Source organism: Cavia porcellus, unplaced genomic scaffold (genome assembly GCF_034190915.1).
Source record: "Cavia porcellus strain 051 isolate PalLab524CR breed Dunkin Hartley unplaced genomic scaffold, mCavPor4.1 scaffold_8, whole genome shotgun sequence".
NCBI lineage: Eukaryota > Metazoa > Chordata > Mammalia > Rodentia > Caviidae > Cavia > Cavia porcellus.
In genome coordinates this window covers 37,399,429-37,420,799 of record NW_026947491.1, presented here as the reverse complement: position 1 = coordinate 37,420,799, position 21,371 = coordinate 37,399,429, and the positions used below count along the sequence as shown (strand labels likewise).

The 21,371-nt window shown below is 35.7% G+C and overlaps 1 protein-coding gene across 4 annotated transcripts in view; it reads left to right on the top strand.

Moving 5' to 3' along the window:
* Window positions 1-21,371, top strand: part of Scaf11 (SR-related CTD associated factor 11) — a 65,004-nt gene that overhangs the window by 34,375 nt on the left and 9,258 nt on the right. For all 4 annotated transcript variants that reach the window (XM_063254603.1, XM_013159247.3, XM_003476081.5 and 1 more), the window contains 5 exons: window positions 694-758; window positions 17,751-17,809; window positions 17,955-18,064; window positions 18,888-18,989; window positions 20,382-20,488. In XM_063254603.1, the coding sequence (XP_063110673.1) occupies window positions 694-758; window positions 17,751-17,809; window positions 17,955-18,064; window positions 18,888-18,989; window positions 20,382-20,488 (443 nt within the window). The remainder of the gene's footprint in view (window positions 1-693; window positions 759-17,750; window positions 17,810-17,954; window positions 18,065-18,887; window positions 18,990-20,381; window positions 20,489-21,371) is intronic.

Genomic DNA, 21,371 nt, shown 5'->3' with positions numbered 1-21,371 from the left:
AGTCCACATTTTACTGCTTTTTTTCAGTGATTTATCATAGAAGGAAAGCGTAGGGAAATAATATGTACAAAATAATAGTTTGCATTTGCCCACATAAATGATACTCTCAGTGATTTTTCCCAAAGTGGAAAATCCCTATCAATTGGATATTTACATTATCTTCTTTTTGGAGTTTTTGGGTTGGTAATTAGCGTTCCTGTCTTTCAGTCTTCTACATATGCTTGTTCTCTCCAACACACTAACAAGGTCTATGGATTTACCTCTCCTTTTAAAGCAGTAAAATTATGATACCCCTCTCTGACACTTTTGAGTTCCAAGTAAGGGAAAGCCGTGATACTTTCCTCTGTAGTAAATCTCCATTTTAAATTACTGGAGCAGAGAATGTGATAGAGTGCAGACAGGCAATTAGTCCTGGCTTTGCTAGAATTTTCTGCTTAAATCTGTTCTACATCACTCAGTAGCCACTCATGGTTAGCGAACTAGACTGTTGTTGAAATACTGAAATGATACTATTCAGTGTATATAAAAATGTAGGTTGGCATTCTGGTATCTTATGGGAGTCTGTAAGAATATTATTTAAAACATTTACCAAACTTTAAGGCTAGTTAATAAAATTAATGCACAGTAGATTTCATTTTGATGGTTAGTGAGTAAAAGCTAAATGAGCAAAATGATGGGTCTTCTCTTTTGCAGAAAAAAGGCTGTCATAAGAGAAGATCTGTTAAGTGCAAGATTTTATGACTTGACATTGCTATATAGTAAGTGATTTTTTTTTTGCTGTGTTCTTTGTCACTTTTTGATTTAATACTTGTACCGGAGTTCTCATGAGTAATATTTTGGTGTAGAAATAGTTGTGCACAGAACTGTAAATTGTGTTACATACTGTATAAGCTTTGCTTTTCTGGAGTCACTTACATTGTTTTCTCTTGTTACGAGTGGGAAGGTGTGTGTTTGTCTGAAAAGAGCATTTGTCAATAATTTAGTGTTTAACAACTCTGTTTTTTTTGTTTGTTTGTTTTTTGGGGTTTTTTTTGATACAGGGAATAGAACTCAAGACCTCATGCTTGCCAGGCAAGTGCCACATCACTGAACTAAAGCCCTAGCCCTTGAGCTCACTTTGTAACCCAGGCAGGTCTTGAAGTCACAATGATGCTCTTGCCTCACCCTCCCAAGTTCTGGGTTTATAGACATGCCTTACATTGCATTCTTAGCACCACTAATTGGTACTGAGATCCTTTGTGGAGATGGTAAAGTACTTTGAGGATTAGAATTGTAAGTAGTAGGAGAACAGTCAGGAACAAATTTACAGTTCCTAGAGGCAGTTGTGGCTTGCACACTTCTGATTTGAAACTTTGTTTGGAAATAAAACACCTGTGGTACATTATTTAAAAGAGCAATTAAATATTCCTATCTGTTGTTTGTGTTTGGTTCATAGTTCTATTCAAGGTTTTGTAGCAGGGCCTGAATAAAAAGACATCATCTCTAGTGTTCTGTGACTCCTTCTTTGGATTTAGGCTGTTTATTCCATTCCAGAGAGCACATTCCTGTAAGCTGTTTATGAATGATGTTCTGAAGATGTGATGTACAACAGTTAATATACTTATCAATACACTGTTGTGCGCTTGAAATTTGTTAAGATAATTAATCTTTAGTTTTCTCATTACAAGTAGAGGGGGAAGAAAAATGGTAGATGTGAGGTAATAAATATATTAGCTTGGTTTTTTGGATTATTTCACAATATATATTGTATCAGAACAAAGTGGTATAAGTTAAATATGCAGTTTTTATTTATGGGTTATGTTTAAGTAAACATGAAGGGAAATCTTTTTTTTTCCACATAACATGTCTACCTCAAATAGAGATCCTCTGAGAAATGTACATGGTTGTATATCATGTAGGTAGGGTGTAATCAATTTATAATGGTATGTGTATTCATCCTCGTCTCCTAAATGAAATTGATAATTTCAGCAATTTACATTTATTTTGTGATTCTTAAATTCAGATGAGAATCTTTTAAGATTATGGTGATCAGAAATAACAGTGGAAAGGAAGTTGAAATCATAGAGTTCTGACCAAAACAACTGACATTTCTGTGTATTATGCCATAAAGGTTATTTCAGAACAAGCAAAGACCATTCAAAGTTTTTGGTTTTCAGTTACAATGCAGTGGAGCCATTTTAGGAGAATTATCATGGCAAGATTATTTCAGAAGGATGAGACATTGCAGCCTGCCAGAAAATACCTATAAAGCTGTCAAAAGAAGTAATAAGCTAACTGTTCTGAGGTTATGTTGCTCTTGGTCTTCAAGACCTATTTAGCCTGTCCTGTGTGTGAGCAGTACTAAAGAATCCCATTTTCTCACATTTTAACATCCCCAAAAGAAATCGTCTTATTTGTCCTATATAAACATTGTTGACCCAAGGAGCAGCATCATTTACACCTCCTGGTGATGCGTGAACAAACAAAATGCTGTTCTTGAAGCTTGAGAAAACAGTCCCTCTGTCTTGTAGATTCTCTGAATTCTTTGACCCTTTATTGAGAGTGGGGATGTTGGGAAGAATTAATCAGATATGTGTGCCAGCATTCCCCAATGTGTTGGAAGTTGACAAATTCTACATATTTAATTGCAAAACCAGTATAATTTAGTTTCCAATCATTTTTTTAAGAAGTCACCAATTTTTCGGTGCAACAGAGGATGATATTACGTGAAAAAATGTACATTAGCAAACTCAGAAGTTGAAAAGTAATTTGAAAAAGCTGGATTCTATAAGTAAAGGAGTTTTAAGAATATTTTAACCAATTTATTTCTCTTGTATGTTCATTTTACTTAATATATCACATTTAAATTAATTAATTTTTGGTCTTTTTGAAATAGGGTCTTGCTGTGCAGTTTAGGCTGGCCTTGAGCTTACTTTGTAGTCCAGGCTGGTCTTGAAGTTGCAAAAATCCTCTTGCTTCAGCCTCTCGAGTACTGGGATTACATGCCCAACTATTTTATTCAATTTTAAAATCAGAAAAAAAAAACTATCTAGGCCTATATTAGTTTCCTAGATCTTCCATAACAAATGATACAAAAATGGTAACTTGAAACAACAGAAACTTATTCTCTCATCCCAGGCACTAGAAGATACTGGCAGAGGCCCATGCTAATTAGCTGATTGGCTGTCTCCCATCCTTACTCCTTCCTTCCCTCTCTTTTTCCTTTGTTTGAGCCCCAGGTCTTTGCATTGACACACACACACACACACACACATACACCCGCCATATATGTTGCTAAGTTGCACAGCCTGGACTGGAGTTTGAGATCCTCTCACTACAGCCCAGAGGGCTGGGATTACAGACATTTACCACCTATCTGGCTTTGATTGGGTTTCTTCTAAACAAAAACAGAAAAATATCTTTCTTCGTTGCATCTAGAAACATTTTGATAGACTGCATCAAACCTATTAAACATATTTAATTAATTATGTTAGATTAGCAATGACTGGTAGCTTCACAAAAGGAGAGAGAACAGGGCATAAATAACATAATGGAATACTGTCCTCCCTAACCCCTAGTCAAAAAAGTCCTACTGATTTTATAGTGTATACAGGAACAGAGATACATGTAAAGTGAGAACAAGGAGTACATTTAACAAAATACAAAATGAATTAACTGACTTCTTAGGGCAACAAATTCTAAGGAGATTAAAAAATGGAGGCGAAGAACCTATAGATTTAGAGCAACATTCAACTAATCATGATGTATGGATCATATTTGGATCCTTGTTCTAATGTGTTATAAAAAGAATGTTAAAAATGCAATTCCAGGGCTGGGGATTTAGCTCAACGACATAAGCGCCTGCCTTGTAAGCAGGCAGTCGTGAGTTCAATCCCCGGTACCAATAAAAAGGAAAAAGACAAAAAAAAAAAAAAGCAACTCTGTGAGACAGTGTGGAAAACAATAAACTATTTAATATTAAGGAATTACTGTTTGGGTGGGGGTTGTTTTTGCTTTTACATTCTGATAGTGGTGTGATGGAAACTTTTTTGTAAGAATGCTTTTAAAAATACACTATGAAATATTTATTCACAAAATTATACAGTATCCAGGATTTTTTTGAAAATGAAACTGGGGAGGCAATAGGTGAAATTGACCATGAATTAATAATTCTAGAGGGTATGGTGTGGGTATGTGGATTTTTACTGGGATAACCTCTTTTGTGTTTGAAATGTTCTGTAATTAGAGAAAGTACTGAGACTGGGGGTGTAATCTAGAGTTGGAGTGCTTGCCTGGCATGAGTGAGGCCCTGAGTTTGACCCCAGCATCACAAAACGGCAATTGACCAGAAATGGTGGTGCACCCTTGTAATCCCAGCACGCAAGAGGCTGAGGCAGGACGATCACTGAATTTGAGGTCAGCCTGGGCTACATAGTGAGTTTAAGACCATCCAGAATATGTAGTGAGACCTTATCTCAAGGGGGCGGGGGGAAATTGTTCTAGCCAGTGGTGCTGGGCAAGTAGAACGTGATATTGCACTCTGTTCTTCCTCTATGGTCCCCAGGCCAGTGGTGCCAGTGAGTAATACAAATCTGCGTTCTGCCCTCTCTCCATTACCCCAGGCTGGCAGTGCTGGCGAGTAGAGTGTGAATCTGCACTCTATACTACTTCTGTTGCCCCGGGATGGTGGTATTGGCAAGTAGAGTGTGAATGTGTGTTGTTTTTTCCTCCATTGCACCAGGACAGCTTGCCAGTGAGAGGAGTATGATGGTGCAAGTTAGAGGTATATGGGAGTGATGGCAGTAGTGGCAAGGGGAGACATCCTGAGGAACAGATACCTCCTTAGGAAAGCCTCGATACCAGTGTTAAGGCTACTTATCTAACATTAGAAACCTAAAAACATCAACATAGAGAACAAAATAGAAAATAATAAGACGGAAAAGCAAAATGCAATCTGAAACACCCAGCCCACCCAGTATAAGTCCAGAGCACAAAGAGATAGAGGAAATTGGAAGTCAAAAAATGGAACTCTCTGAATTGATAGCAGCAGAAGTAAAAAAGCAAATATAAGAGGCTGTAGAAAAAATAATCTCTAAGGTGCAAAAAGAAATAACTATGAAAAGACATTAAAGCAGACACAGATAAACAGAGAAGCTCAGAAAAGCAATGCAAACCATGAATGCCAAACATAGACAGGAAATGGAATCAGAGAAAGAGATCCAGAGAGGAGATTAGAAACTCCACCAAAGGGCTGGGGATTTAGCTCAGCGGCATAAGCGCCTGCCTTACTAACAGGCAGTCATGAGTTCGATCCCTGGTACCGATAAAAAGACAAAAAAAAAAAAAAAAAAAAAAGAAACTCCACCAAAAATGTATGCAGCAGATTGAGTGAAGATGAGAATAACATATCAGATCTAGAAAGTAGGAATGCAGCTAGCAGTCATGAAAAGAAAGTTCTTAAAATTCCCAAGAGACCACAAAAAATCAATCCATCCGCTCTGTGATCAAGCAAAGAAGGACAGACAATACAAGATTGATTGGAATTACTGAGAAAGCTGGAGATAGTGTAAAAGCCATTAAGAATCTCTTCACAGAAATAATGGCAGAAAACTTCTCAAACATATATGAAGAATTTGACATATAAATAAAGCATCTATAACTCCAAGTAGTCATGAGCAAAAGTAAATCTACACTAAGGCATATAATAATCAAAATTCCAAAAACAGCACAAAGAGCAAAACATTAAAAACAGCTAGAGAAACATATGAAGGAAGGACCATGAGAATCACAGCAGACTTCTCAACACAAACCCTAAAATTACAAAGAGCTTAGAGTGAAATATTTCAAGTCCTAAAGGAAAATAATCTTCAACCCAGATTGATGTACCCCACAAAACTATCTTTCAGAATTGATAGAGAAGATACTTCCATGACAAAGAACTGAAGAAATTATGGTCACCAAACCAGCTCTGCAGAACGCTCTGAAAGACGTATTAGAGACAGCGAAGATCACAAATGCAGGAACACCAATAGAAAGAAACTTCCAGGCAGGGAACAAACAACAAGGAAACAACCTGAAAAAGAAAAGCCAGTACGTATCAGTTTATAGCCATCAAGGTAAATGGTCACAACTAATCAGTCTAAAGAAACACACTGGCAGAATGGATCAAGAAGCAAGGTTCAACAATATGCTGCATTCAAGAAACACATTTAGTTAACCCAAAAGGAAACTCAAAGACTAAAAGTCAAAGGATAGAAAATAGTTCTCCATGCCACGGGAACCCAGAAAAAAGCAAGGGTAGCTATTCTATTTGCAGACAATGCAAACTTTTAAGCCAAAACTGAAAAGAGACAAAGATCATCCCTATTTACTCATTAAGGGAAAACTCCAAGAAGAGATAACAATGATACTTATCCACCGAACACAAGTTCACCCAACTGCATAAAACAAATATTAACTAACATGAAAAGCCAAATAAACACTTAACACTATTGTACTGGGGGACCTTAATACCCCACTCTCACAAATGGATAGATCAACTAGACAAATCAACAAAGAAATATTAAAATTAAACCAAGCTTGTGAACAAATGGACTTGGTAGATGTCCACCGAGTGTTCTACCCCAAAACATCAGAATACACATTCCTCTAAGCTGCATATGGGATGTTCTCCTAAGTAGATCATTCATTAGCTGACAAAATATGTTTAAATGCAGAGGAATTGAAATCACCCCATGCATACTGTCTAACCATAGCACAATGAAACTGGAAATCAGTGACAAAACCACAAAAACTACATTAACACCTGGAAATTAAACACTTTTGAACAATCAGTGGGTCAAAGGAAATTAACGATGAAATTGAAAAGTATATATAATTAAGCGATAATGCTAATACAGCATAGCAAAACTTATGGGACACAGTGAAAGCAGTCCTACAAGGGAAATTTATAGCAGTGAAGTCATACAACAGGAAAACAGGATGAGCTCAAATAAATAACCTCATGTTGAGCCTCAACTTGTAGAAAATGAAGAACAAATCAAACCCAGAGCTCCAGGTCAGAGATTTGTCTCAGTGGTATAAGTGCCTGCCTGACAAGCACAAGGTCATGAGTTTGATCCCTGATACCAAAAACAAACAAACAAACAAAAAAACCAACAAAAACCCAGAGCTTATATGAGGGAAGAAATTAAAAGTTGAGCAGAAATTAATGCAGTAGAGACTAACAAACAATACAAAAAAATCAATGAATTGAAAAGTTTGTTCTTTGAAAGAATAAATAAAATTGATAAACTTTAGCTAACTTCATCAAAAAGAAAAAAAAACATTCATGCAATTAGGAATCAAAGGGGAAAATCACAAGTCCCACAGAAATCCAAGAGATCATCAATATCTACGATGAGAACCTATTTCTAGTAAGTTGGAAAGCACAGAAATATACAGATTCCTAAATATAATTGAATTGCCAAAACTAAAGAAGATATAAAAATTCTAAGCCGGTATTAGCCAGTGAAATTCATAATGTAAATGTGAAATTCAAATGTAAATCTGATGGATTCCTCATGAATTGTACAAGAAATTGAGAGAAAAACTAATGCTGAAAGTCTTTAAAGAAATTGAAAGGGAAGCAATACTTCCAGAGTCATTCCTGGATTCCAAGAACAGAAAAGAACCCAACCAAGAAAGAAAACTGTAGGCTAATCATCCTAATGAACACTTAAGCAAAAATTTAAAAATTAATTAGATATTGGCAAAACAGAAAGCAACAAATCATAAAGATGATCACACATCATGACCAAGTGGGATTCATCCCAGGGATACAGGGATATTTAAGCATACACAATAAGTATACTATACCGTAGAGGCAGAACCAAAGACAAAAATCACATGATCATCTCTATAAATGCAGAAAAAGCATTTGACGTCAACACCTATTCATGATTTTTTAAAAATCCTACAGAAAATTGAAGTACATGGTCTTTACCTGAATCTTATAAAAAGCCATCTGTGACAACCAACATCTAATATCATACTTAATGGTCACAAACTGAAAGCTTTCACTCTAAAACCAGAAACAAGACAAGGATGCCCATTATCACCACTCCTATTTGGTATAGTTCTGAGCCAAAGCAATTAGACAAGATAAATAGAAGATAGAAGTTAAATTATCATTATTTGCAAGTGACATGATACTCTTCATAGAAGACCAAAAACTCTACCAAAAGACTTCTATACTTAATAACCAAATTCAGTAGCATTGCTGGATACAAACTCAACACTCAAAAGTCAATAGCCTTCCTATACACAAGCATCAAACTCATAAATAGAGAATTTAAGGAAAGTACACCTTTCACAGTAACATCAAAAACATGAAATACTTAGGATTCAGTCTAACAAAGGAAATAGAAGACCTGTAGAGTCAAAATTACAGTACTCTGAAAAAGATTAAAAAGATTTGAGAAAATGTGAAGATATCTTGGAGAGGAAGAACCAACATAGTGACAATGGCCATACTTCCAAAACTGCTATACAGATTTAATGCAATCCCATTAAAATACCATTAATGTACCTCTCAGATTTAGAGAAAATACTCCTAAAATTCATTTGGAACCAGAAGATACCTAGAATGGCAAAAGCAATTCTGGGCAACAAGGACAAGTCAGGAGCAACACATGATCCCAGACCTGAAATTATACTACAAAGCTACTGTGATAAATTAACACGGCACTGGCAAAAACAGAAACAAACTAAGGATCAGAGAAACAGAAGAGAAGATTCAGGTGCATCCTCAAACATACTCAGTTACCTTATCTTTGACAAAGAAGCCAAACATGTTCATTGCAAGAAAGATAGTCTCTTTAATGGTGCTGAAAAAACTAGCTATACATATGCCAAAGACTAAAAGTAGACCTATATCTATCACCATGAAAAGTCAAAATGGATCAAAGATCTAAATTTTGAAACAGAAACACTAAATCTACTAGAAGAGAAAGTAGGTAGAAATCTTGAAGATCCAGGGTTGGGCAGAGACTTCATAAAAAAACCTAACCTGCACGGGAAGTATTTCAGAGCCTCAACAACTTGGATCTCATTAAAAAATTTTTGCACATCAAAAGAAAACAGTGAAAAGACAACCCAAAGAGGGGGAGAAAATTTTAACCAACTGACCCTCAGACAAAGGACTTAAATCTAGAACATACAAAGAATTGAAAAAAAATCAGACCCCAAATTCAAATACCCAATCCAAAAAATGAGCATCTGAGATGATTATACACTTCTCAGAAGAAGAAACACAAATAGCAAATAAATATATGAAAAAATATTCAACGTCACTTGTCATTTGACAGATGCAAATTAAAACAAAACTGAGATTTCCTCCAGAAAAAAGTGCCTTTTATCAAAAAATCAGTAAGTTCTGTGGAGAAAAAGGAACCTTCTCCACTGTTGGTGGAAGTGTAGACTGGTATCACTGTGGAAATCAGAGTGCAAATTCCTTAAAAAACTAGATTAAAAGACCCTTTGACCCAGCAATTTGACCCCCTTTCTGCATATTTTCCTAGAATTATACCACAGTGATATATGTGCATTCGTATTTATAGCAGTACAATTTGTAATAGCTGACTCTTGGAAACAACCCAGGTGCCCATCAACCAAGGATTGGATTAAAAAAAAAGGTGTGATTTTTAAAATATACAGTGGAGTACTACTCAGCCATAAAGGATGAACTGGAGACTTCATCGGTAAATGGATGCAACTCAAGATCGTACTCATAAGTGAAATTAGACCCCAATGTGTCACTATCGGGAGAAGTCAAACAAGTAAATAGGATCCAAAATGTACAATAGATATTGGGAATAAACTTCTCAAAAGAAAAGACAAACCGGGGCTGGGGATTTAGCTCAGCAGCATAAGCGCCTGCCTTGCAAGCAGGCAGTCGTGAGTTCGATCCCCGGTACCCATGAAAAGGAAAAAGACAAAAAAAAAAAAAAAGGAAAGACAAACCTCATGGGGAAAGGGGAAAAGAAGAAAGTAAAAAAAGAAAGAATACATATACACAGATAAGTTATTATACATGTAGCTTCTGTTTGTTCCTTGAAGAGAATGTTTTGTGCTAATTATTGTTTAGACAAGATATCATGCCTATATCCTGTACCCTAAATAACTACTGTCAAAACATCAATATGCAGTGTGTTGACTAATGTAACTGTCTTACTAACCTGTTAGGTAACTTGATTTTCGTTGGGATTGTTTTTTTTTAAAGAAAATAATAACCAAAAATGAGAGCAAAAGAAAGTACCGTGAGAATATAACTGGCCACACAAGTGGTACACAAGATAATTCTATTGGTAAGATTTTATGTATAGGTTGAGAGGCCCTTATCCGAAACGCATGGAACCAGAGAAGTACTCAGATTTTAAATTTTTGGGAGCTTGGAATGCTTGCACAGACTCTACTGGTTGTGTACCTCTAATCAACAAATATGAAATCTATAATGCTCCAAAATAGGACCTTCTTGAGCTTCATGTCATTGCTCAGAATTTTGGAATGGGCATGGTTAACCTGTATTCTCTTGAAATGGACATTAAATTTTATTTGGGTTAAATGATAATTGATGTAGTTTTAAAAAAGTAATTCTCTTTCAAGGCATTTCTTGATGTTGTTACTTAAGTAGATAGGCCAGGTCTATTTAATTATGTCTGTTAACTTCCGAATCAATCAAAGTACAATGCCTGCCAGATGCTGGATGTTATACTCCAAACCTGAATTGAACTGGTTTGCCTCATACAAAAAGATGCTTTTGTGAAGTATCTTTTAGGGTTAGTGTTTCCTGAAATGTGTCTGGGATGAAATGAATCAAACAACACAAGCTTCCAGTTAATCGCCAATTGAACACCTGTTTAATTCTCTGATTCCTCCCAGTATTCTATTAAAATGACAAAAATAGAATGAAAAGTAACATTTTAAGCCACAGAGACAAGAGATATAGAAAGAGGGGAAGACAGTGTGAAGACTCACATTCTTTTGTCCTAAAAATAGAAACTTGAAGTGATTTTGTGAGGGAGAATAGCAAACTGTCTTAGCAGAATTATAGACCTCTCATAGGGAGATGGAATTAAAAATGAAGTCAGTTCACATACAGTAGGACATTGATTGAAAATCTGTGGTACCTGTGCCTCAGTGGGCTGTTTGTATTGTTGCTAACCATGCACTGGAACCTTATAACGTCTCAGGTTCTGAGGCCTCCAATATTCCTGAAGGCAGATCTGAGGAAGTGCTAAATACCAGTAATGGTTATCTTTAGAGGAGCAGGTTCCTGTCTGAACAGGGTAGAGTAAGGGAAGAACCCTGGCAGATACTAGAGGATTATTCTTGAGAATTCAGACTGAATCCAGTTAAACTCTTAATACAAAAAAAAGGGAAAAAAAAGCCTTAATGCAAATAAAGTTAGAGGAAACAACAGAGTCAAAAGAGGGAAATTAAATGGTGAGACTTCTAGCCCTGACTAGGATCGTTTTCTGACAGTCTTGCTTCTTTATACTCCCCAAAACTGGAAGTCAGTATCTTCTGGAATACTGATTTGCCCCAAAGACTTAAAGATAGTATCCTTTGAAAGTCAACCATGAGATAACCAGATCTCTCTTTCATGAAACCTCCTACAAATGAAGCCTATTATTTGAAAGGCTCTGATTCTTCCCATCCCATCTGTACCATTTTCAATTGATATTTAGTATCCCACAATCATTTGGGGATGCCAGGATGCTAGAGATCAAGACAGGTGTGGTGGCGGACCTCTGTAATACCAGTACTTGGAAGGCCGAGGTAGGAAGATCATTGTTAGTTTGAGACCAGCCTGGGCTACAAAGTGAGCTCAAGGCCAGCCTGAAGTGTGTAGTGAGACCCTGTCTCTAAAAAAAGAAAAAAGAAAGAAAAGAGAAGAAAAAAGTTCAAAACAGACAATAGGAACCTAATGAGACAGACCGCAGTGCTGGAAAATAGGAAGCAACCTAAAAAAAAAAAGTAGTATATGTAGATATGAAGAACTGTTTCATCAGTGATAAAAAAAAGTAGGTTTCTAAAAAGCTTTTAGAAGTTAAAAATATGGTGAAAATTTGAATGTTGATCAATTAGAACATAAGCTTGAAATCCCAGCAAGTAATACTAACAGAGTTTTGTCTAAGAGATTAGGTACTAATACAAGTTGCCAAAATATGTGAGAAATTTTTAAAAATTAGTGCCAAAAGGGGCAGGGATTTAGCTCAGTGGCATAACTGCCTGCCTGGCAGGCGCAAGGTCAGGAGTTCAATCTCTGATTCCCCAAAAAAAAATTACTGCCAAAGACCCATTGCCATTTATCTCCCTCAAAATCCTCTTCTATTTTAAAAGTAAAATACAGAATCACGCAAACTTTTAAGGGAATTGAATACAATTAAAATCTCTTTTATTCCATCATTCTTGCCACTTTCCAAAGTAGGTCTAGAAGACATCTTTTCTGAATCTCTTTATGAGTTGTGATTTTTTTAAAAATGCAATGAATAATGTTGCTGAGTGCCATGCAATTGAAAGTCAGGCTGTAAGGTCGTTACGTGTGTTCTCCTCCTCACTCAGTCTTCAGTCTGGCACTGGCAATGGCAACATCTGGCTTTTCACTGAAGTGGAGATGACCATGAAAGGTGAATGTTTTAAATGAGTTTAAGAAACTGAGGCAGCCTTAGCAGTAGAACTAAAGATGCAAATGGAGGATTCCCACACTTGCTTTAGAAGTAGCTAGAATGAAGGAATAAATGTGTTCCAAGCAATGAGACTTGTCTTGAGAGCTGTTAATGGCAATATGTCTTTTAAATAATTTAAAAAATTTTTTGAACATTCACTGTATTTTTTGACCTATTAAAATGCTAAAAACAAACCCCAGAAAAGAAAAATAAGAGGCAGAAAATTGTTCAGAAAAGTAATAGCAAGGTTTCCTAGAATGGTGTAGTACATAAGTGTCCAGATACAATGAAATAGTGTACCTGATAAATGAATGCAAGAAATTCCCCAAGTAGTTCATAAAATTCTAAAAATCCAAGGATAACAATCTTAGGAGAGGAAGAGTAGGCTACTAAAAAAGGTCAGCAGTAGTGGAGCCTAGTGGCACATGTCTGTAACTCCAATATTTTGGAGGGAAGGCAGGAGGAATTAGAGGCCTACCTGGGCCTACCTAGGCTACCTGGGTATGTTCAAGGGTGGGGTGGACTGAACTGCATAGCAAGACCCGGTCAGGCAAATCAGTCCGTAATAAATGGGCTAATCAAGTGGTACAAAAACAATTGGAGGATCTTTTCTCATTTCTCCTGGAGGATACATGTACTTTACTGACATAATAAATGAAGGAACAATCTGAGATTGAGAAAATGAGTTTCGTCTCAGGGAAAGATTAAAAGGCCCATTAGGGTTATGACAGGGGACAGATCAGAAGAACCATTGAACGGCAGCTTTGAGAATTAAAAAGTTTAGACTATAGCAGCATTAAGGGAAGATTATTTCCCAGAGAGTAAGGAACAAACTTAATGAATGAGTTGATGTGTTAAAAGTGTAATAAGAGATCTATAATACTCTGGGAGACTGAGGCAGGAGGATCACAGGTCCAGTCTAGGTTGGGCAACTTAGTGATTTAGCACTTAGTGTTTGAGGCACTGCCTCAAAAAATTAAAGTGTTAGGGACATAGTCCAGTATGAAGAGCTGTGTTCAGTCGTAAGCACAGGATGGGAGTGGGGAGATACACTTTTGTGGAGTTACCTAAATTAGTGATACATACATAGGAAAAAAGGAATCAAGAAAACAAAGCTGTTAACTAGCTTTAGGTAGAGCAAGAAGTTATATGGGAAAAACAGCTGTGGTTTAGCACCTATTAATAGTTATGTAATTATAGGATTACGTTGATTATATTGGTATGTCAAATAGGGCAATATAACAGGGGAAGACTGCATTTAAAAACAAAACCAAGTGTGGTGGTGCATGATAGTAATGTCATCACTGGGAGGCTGAGGTAGGAGGATTGCAAGTTAGGAGCCTCTCATGAGGACCTAGCAAGGCCGTACCCATCCATCTATCCATTCACCAACTATGCATCAACCCATCTACTCATTTGCCTTTCCATAGAGAAAGCAAGCTGGTGCTGTAACTCAGTGAGAACCTGGGTTCAAACACCAGGAGAACACACACAGAGGAAAATGTATCTGGAAAAAGTCATTTTTTGTATAGTTATTTTGTATTCCCTACAATGTCTAAAGACATTATTAAGAAATAAATATTAGAAGAAACAGGATTTTAGGAGTACTTTTGGTAAGCAGAAATCTGGAGTGGATAATTGTACAGGGTTTTTTTGTACTATATACCTAGTTGTGTTGCTTGCATATAGTATGTGCTTGTGTATTACTTTCATAAAGATTAAATGAAATAGCTATCTAAAGGAAGATTGGTAAGATGGATTTTTGAAATTATATGTAAGAGAAGTCAGTTCAAAGGTTGTCATTGGAACTACTCAGTACTTTTTTTTTTTTGGTATCAGAAATCAAACTTATGACCTCATGCTTGCCAGGCAGGCACACTGCCACTGAGCTATATCCCTGGCCCACTTTCTCATTACTGCCAAAAAATTTCACAGTGCTTTTCAGAGAGAACATTTTGTCTAATAATGGCTTCCTGGGATAGCCTTCCAAGTGAAAGCACTCTTTGTAAACAATGAAAACTCACTGAGTATTGAGTATTATCAAAACAACTCTGCACCTTAGCTCATAAAAGACATTGTAACTGCAGCACAGTAATTCTGGGAATGCAGCTGGGTATCTACCACACATTTTTACCTGTGGGTTCTTAGGGAATTACGAAAATCATTACACTGTCTTTTAGGTAGATATTAAAGGGATATAACTTAAATTCTTGAAACCTAAGATTGCTCCCAGCATCTAACTTCCATTTGTTATAGAAGTTGGGGGCGGGATGTTTGTGACGGATGGATAATACCTCTAAACCAGACAGCAGTGTCATATATACTATACTGTAAACTGTTTTACTTAATGGAGTATATTAGATATATTTTCACCTTATAACAACATCATGATTTTTTAATGCTATTACTGATGGCTTTACCCTCATCTCTCCTATTGTCTTTCTATATATCCCTCAGGCTTCTCACTCTTATTCCCATCCTGTTGTCTAATAATAGTCTCCTACTTTCATGTCATCTCTTTTTGATTCACCTACTAGAGAAAACCTGCGATAACTGTCTTTTTTTTTAGCCCAGCTTATTTTGCAACATGATGATTTTGTATCCTCTTTCTTTGTCTGTCTGTCTTTTTGAGACAGGGTTGCACCTTGCAGTTCAGTCTGCCTTGACTCACTTTTGTAGCCCAGGCTGGTCTCAAACTCACAATGATCCTCCTGCCGCATCCTGTCTGAGTGCTGGGATTACAGGCATGCACTACTACATCTGGCATTGTATCCATTACATAATTTTTGTATTACATAGCAGAATTATATTCCATTGTGTTTATGTATCACAATTTCTTTATCCATTCTTCTGTTGATAGGTGCTTACACTGTTTCCATGTCTTTGCTGTTACTAATTATACCATTGTAAACATGAGTATGCTGATACTCCTGTAGAATGCTGACTTTAATTCCACCAAGGAGTGCTATAACTGGGTCATATGGTAGTTCTACTTTGAGTTTGGAGAAATCTCTCTGTATGGTTTCCATAATGGCAGTATAGTACTCACATTTCTACTAGCATTGTAGAGGGGTTTCTTCTTCCCTGCGTCCTCAACAGCATTTATTGTTTTTTTATATTCTTGATGATAGCTATTCTGACAGTTGGTGAGGTGGAATCTCAGTATATTTATTTGCATTTCTCTAATGGCTAAAGATGTGGAGCATTTTTGCATTTCCTTATTGGCCATTTGTACTTCTTTTGGGAATTTTTTAACCCATTTAGTGTGTTTGGGCTATGTGTGCATGCGTCCATGTGTGTGTGTTCGATTTTGGGGGGTGGGTACTGGGGATTGAACTCATGACCTCATATTTCCCCGGCAGGCGCGTGTGCCACTGAGCTGTATCCCTAGCCCCGGTGTTAGGTTCTTTATTCTAGGCATTAATTCTCTGTCAGAAAACTAGTTGGCAAGAATTTTCCTCCCACCTTCCCCCTTCCCACTAGTCTCTTTGACCCCGAGTCTCACTATGCAATTCAGGTTCGCCTTGAACTCACTTTGTAGCCCAGGCTGGTCACCAACTTGTAATGATCCTTTTGCCTAACCCTCCCGAGTTTTGTAATCATAGATGTGCACCTCTACACCAGACTGTCTTCCATTCTTTAGGCTGCCTAGTCTGTTGGTTGGTTTCTCTGATTTATTGATTCTTGGAATTATTTCCTGTGTTGTTGGAGTCCTGTTCAAGAAGTCTTTGCCTATGCCAATGGCTTCTGGTGTTTCCCATTTTCTTCTAGTGGTTTCAAAATTTCAGGAAGAAAAATCTCTTTCCTTAGATTGCTTTGGGTATTTTGGGTCTTTTGTGTTTCCTTAAGGATTTTAGGATGTGTGTGTGTGTATATATATATATTTTTTGTTTAGTTGCATGAAGAATATCATTATAATTTTGATGGGGATTACATTGAATCTGTAGGTTACTTTTGGTAATATAGGAGTTTTAACTATTAATTCTGCCTATCTATGAACATGGAAGGTCTTTCCATCTACTGGTGTTTCTTCAGTGTTTTGTGATTTTTACTGTAGAGGTCTTTTACTTCTTGGTTGGGGTATTAACAGATTAATTGATTGATTGATTTGGGGAGTTTTTTTATTTTTTGAGGCAGGTGTCATGAAGTTCAGGATAATCCTCTGTTAGAGGAAGATTCAACTCAATTATGTAGTCCAGGCAGGCCTCAAACTCGATCTTGCTGCCTCAACCCTCTCGTGTACTGAGATTAGAAGTGTATGCTACCACATTTGTCAGGATAAATTTTTAAAGCTATTGTGAATGGAATTGTTTTCTTGGCTTCTTTTTTAGCCAATTCATTGGTGAATAGAAAAGCAATTGAGGGGTTGTTTTGTTTTGCTTAAAGAAAGGAAAGGTTTATTTAGCTCACAGTTTGTACATAATCAGTTTGGCCATAATCAGTTGGCTCCGAGGCAGTGTGGTCTGGCAGAGGGGCAAACATTCATGGCAGTGGAAGACAGCAGAAACAACAAGAGAAAAAGGCAAAAAGTTATTGAGTTTTGAATATTGATTGCATGTCCTGAAAAGCAGTTTTATCAGTACTTCTATTTGAAAAAGAAGGGCAATACTTACTTGGAGTGAGTACCAGTGGCTAAATTAACTTAGGGTTCAAAAGGGCTGGTGGCCTGTTTCCATTGCTCAGCTCCTACCTTACATGAGCCAACAATACCTATTTTTTAGATAACCAAAGAAATATTAAACATATCATTGATATTAAACAGTATGATGATTTGTGTATGCCTTTTGTTACAAGACAGTTTAAGGTTTCATAGGGTGGCAGAAAATGTTGACTAGAATTTTAATGGTCATACGCTTTGAGCATAGCAGTTTTTATTTTTGCCTTTGTATTTTTCTCTTCTTTATCATATAGCAACATAAGATGACTTTAGCGTTTTAGAAAATTGTATAAATGCAAGTCTTTTCTGTGTATTTTAAGTTTCTCTTGCCAATGTCAAAGGTTTACAACCTTTTAAAATAAAAATTAAGGCAAAGTAACCAAGTCCTTTGTGTTTTTGTACAGGAAACTCTTCATACAATAAAATGGGAGGAAAGAAAAATGCAGCAATAAAGATAGATAAGGTTTGTAGAAATAGTCTTTTTAATAGGTAATAACACTTTGGTTACATAGTACATACCTTTAGTGCCTCAGTTACATACAAACACTTAAATATAACTATTACAGAAGTTTGTTTCCTGTTTCACTAACTACTATTTACATTTCTAGACTCGAAGATCAAATCAGTGCACAAGTTATTGCTTCAGAAATTTTTTCTCCAATTTATTTTCTTCTGGTAGTTACAATGGAGAATCTTCCTTTACCTGTAGAGCTTACTGGTTAGTATTTTCTACTTTTAATATATGCTCTTTATACTTGATAAATCATTATAATTAACTTTTGATACAAATTTAAACTCTGAGCTTAATTAAAAATTATGAAAGTTCCATCGTGTTTTGTTTTTCTTTTCTTTTGGAAAATAAACTAGCTCTAGCAAAGAGAAACTTTGTTCTTTGAACTTCTCTGTTGTGCAGAGCCTACCTGTGCTATAAGTTTACTATAATAAAGTTGTTCTGTACAGTCTTGTTACTTGATAGGGAAGGAGGCTATTTGTTAAGTTGGAATAGTACCTAATAAAGCAGAATGCATTTAGAGCAGATCCCATCATCCTTGAATCCACACTGACTGACAGTAGATGCTCAGTAGATACTTGTGGAATTTAAGGATTGTGTGATTTAATTTCACAGCTTGGCAAAGTACCAAAAAAAGAATTAAGTCTGAGTAACCTTTTGAAAAGCTGAATTGTATCTATTTTTTATTGTAACAGCCATATCCTCCTTTGTTTTATGTTAGAAGGGAGACTGTTATACCTAAATCTCTCTCATTAATGTAATAAGTAGTCTTAATTGACTCTTTAAAAATTCTGTCACTTTCTGATAGAAATTCAAGCATTAATTTTAGAGTATAATTTATATGAATTTATTTTATGTGAAATTGTACTTACATGAAGGAGTGTATGGGAAAGTATGTAGTAAAAAGTTCTTATTTTGTAAATATAATCCATAATACTGTGTATGAAAACTGCTGTTATTGACATAATCCAGTTGTTACTCTAACCTTTAATTTTTGGGGTTCTGATGAAGACCTAAATTTATCTTTTAGTACAGAATTTATAGAAGTCAATGAAATCAGTGCATTGATTAGGCAGAAGAGACAGGAACTGGAATTGTCATGGTTTCCTGATTCATTACCTGGAATTGGAAGGTAAAAAAGAAGTGGTTATTAAAATATTTACATGCTAATGTGAACATAAGATATTACTACTTTAATATGAGGGTACTTTATTTAGTAGTTACCTTCAAAAGAAAGTTTTGTGTAAACTTTGGAGTTTGAGATGCATAAGGTAGATAACAATTTAAAAGAATCTTTGGCAAGGACAAAACCCTTTATCTGTTTAACGATTTTAGATATTTATAACACATGCTAGATTGATTTAAAGAGAAGAACACCAGACTATCAAGATTCATTATTAGTAACAACATTCAGATCTGTCATCCTTCTGTTCTTTCTCCATTCTAGCCTGACCTGTGCTGTCTGAAGCATTATTTTTCCTGTTATTTACTTTTTTCCTGAAGTGTTCTTCTAAATGAATCAAGTGCCTAGTGTCCCGGCATTCTGACTTTCTATAGCTTAGACTTTTTAATGCTTGGACGTCTTGAAGTTACTAGCACAGTGTCAAGTACATAATACGTATTTAAACAAGCTCCTACATAAAGATCATGGTCTCTGAGTTTTATATTCATTCCTTGTAACACATTGTGACTTTTTACCCATCAGTATAACTCTGTATATAACCTTTACCCTCAAGAAATGATAACTGAATTTAAGTAGAAGTAAAATTAGGAAGTCCAAGTAATAATATACTCTTAAACCTTTTCTTTCAGTTACACATTTTTGTAATTACACAAGTTGCATGTCATTTTAAGCTTACCTCTTTTAATGTCAGTATATGTCCTAATACTCAGAGAGAGGAAATTTTTTTTTGAAGTAATTGTTTTAAAAGACCTAAATTTAACATTGGTGAATAAGAAAAAGGAACTTGATAAGTAGATTCAATTTAAATGCAGAAAATTGGTGGTGGGGGGAGTTTTCTTATAACTGGTCCGTAGAGACACTGAAAACTTTGAAAGGCCATCATCCTTACATCAAGGAGTTAAAGATGCAATATAGTAATAAAAGTTAATTCCTTGGTTGCCTAGAAAGGAGTTTGCAGCTGGGGATTTAGCTCAGAAACATAAATGCCTGCCTGGCAAGTGCAAAGTCGCAAGTTTGATTCCAGTTACCAAAAAAAGGAATTTGTAAAGGAACATCAGGGAATTTTCTATGGAAAATGTTACTTGGTTATAGGTAGATTAAAATCATTAAATCATACTTAAGTCTAGATGTTTTATGATACATTTCAAACTTGATTCTAGAATAGCAAAAGAATGAAAGCTACCCATTGGTAATAAAACACTGAACTACTTAAAAAGAATTTATTAGGCAAAACAGTTTAAGAATTATATTTTAAGACTGCTGACCTGATTGGGAAAATTAATAATTTTAAATGGTAGTTTAATTTTTTAAAACTAAACAAAATTTGTTTTAAATTTTCAGAATTGGTTTTATACCTTGGAATGTCGAAGCAGAAGTTCTTCCTCTCATTTCTTCTGTGTTGCCAAGAACTGTTTTTCCAACAAGTATCTTATCTTTAGAAAATTTTGGTAAAGTTTGTGAATATTTTTGTTTTTAAACAAACGTTATTAATGTCTTCCAATTTCATTGACATGTGTTAATGATTTAGAAAAGTTGGAAAATATACTACTTAAATATTTATGGAAATAATTGGACAGTTGCTTGACTTTAAAATCATTCCAACAAGAGTACGTGTTATTCAGCTGGAAAGGAGAAAATTTTGTCATTGACAACATGAATGAACCTAGATATATCCTAAGTAAAATAAACCAGGCACAGAAAGAGAAATATTATACAACTTCATTCATATAGGTTCTAAAAAAAACTAACTTCATAGAAGTTGAGAATAGAGTGGTGGTTAGCAGAGCTGGGTTGTGTGGGTGGGACTGAAGAGATGCTGGTCAGAGGATACAAAATTTGATTTAGGAAGGCTGAGTTCAAGAGATATGTAACATTGTAACAACAGCTAATATAATCTTAAAAAACATTGTGTGACTGTAGTGTTTTCACCAAAAATAACTATGTGTAGTAACATATGTGTGAATTAGCTAGATTTAGTCATCCCACAATGTATATATACTTCAGAGCATCATGTTGTGTGTGGTAAATACATACTATATCTGTCAGCTTTTTAAAAAATTATAACTAGTACATTTTACAATTTTGAGAAATTATCAATCTTAACACTCTGAGAGACAGGCTAAAGGTTTCCTTTCTGTTCAGGCATGTATTGTCCAAACCATAGATCTTTAGAAGTGATATCTGTTAATTAAAACTAGTATCTGAGTCTTTACTTGTGGCTAACTTAGTAGTTTTCTATTTCTTTTTTGACTAAATAATAGCTCATGAAAAAAAAAAAAGTAGCACTTGGGGTTGGGGATTTAGCTCCGCGGCATAAGCGCCTGCCTTGCA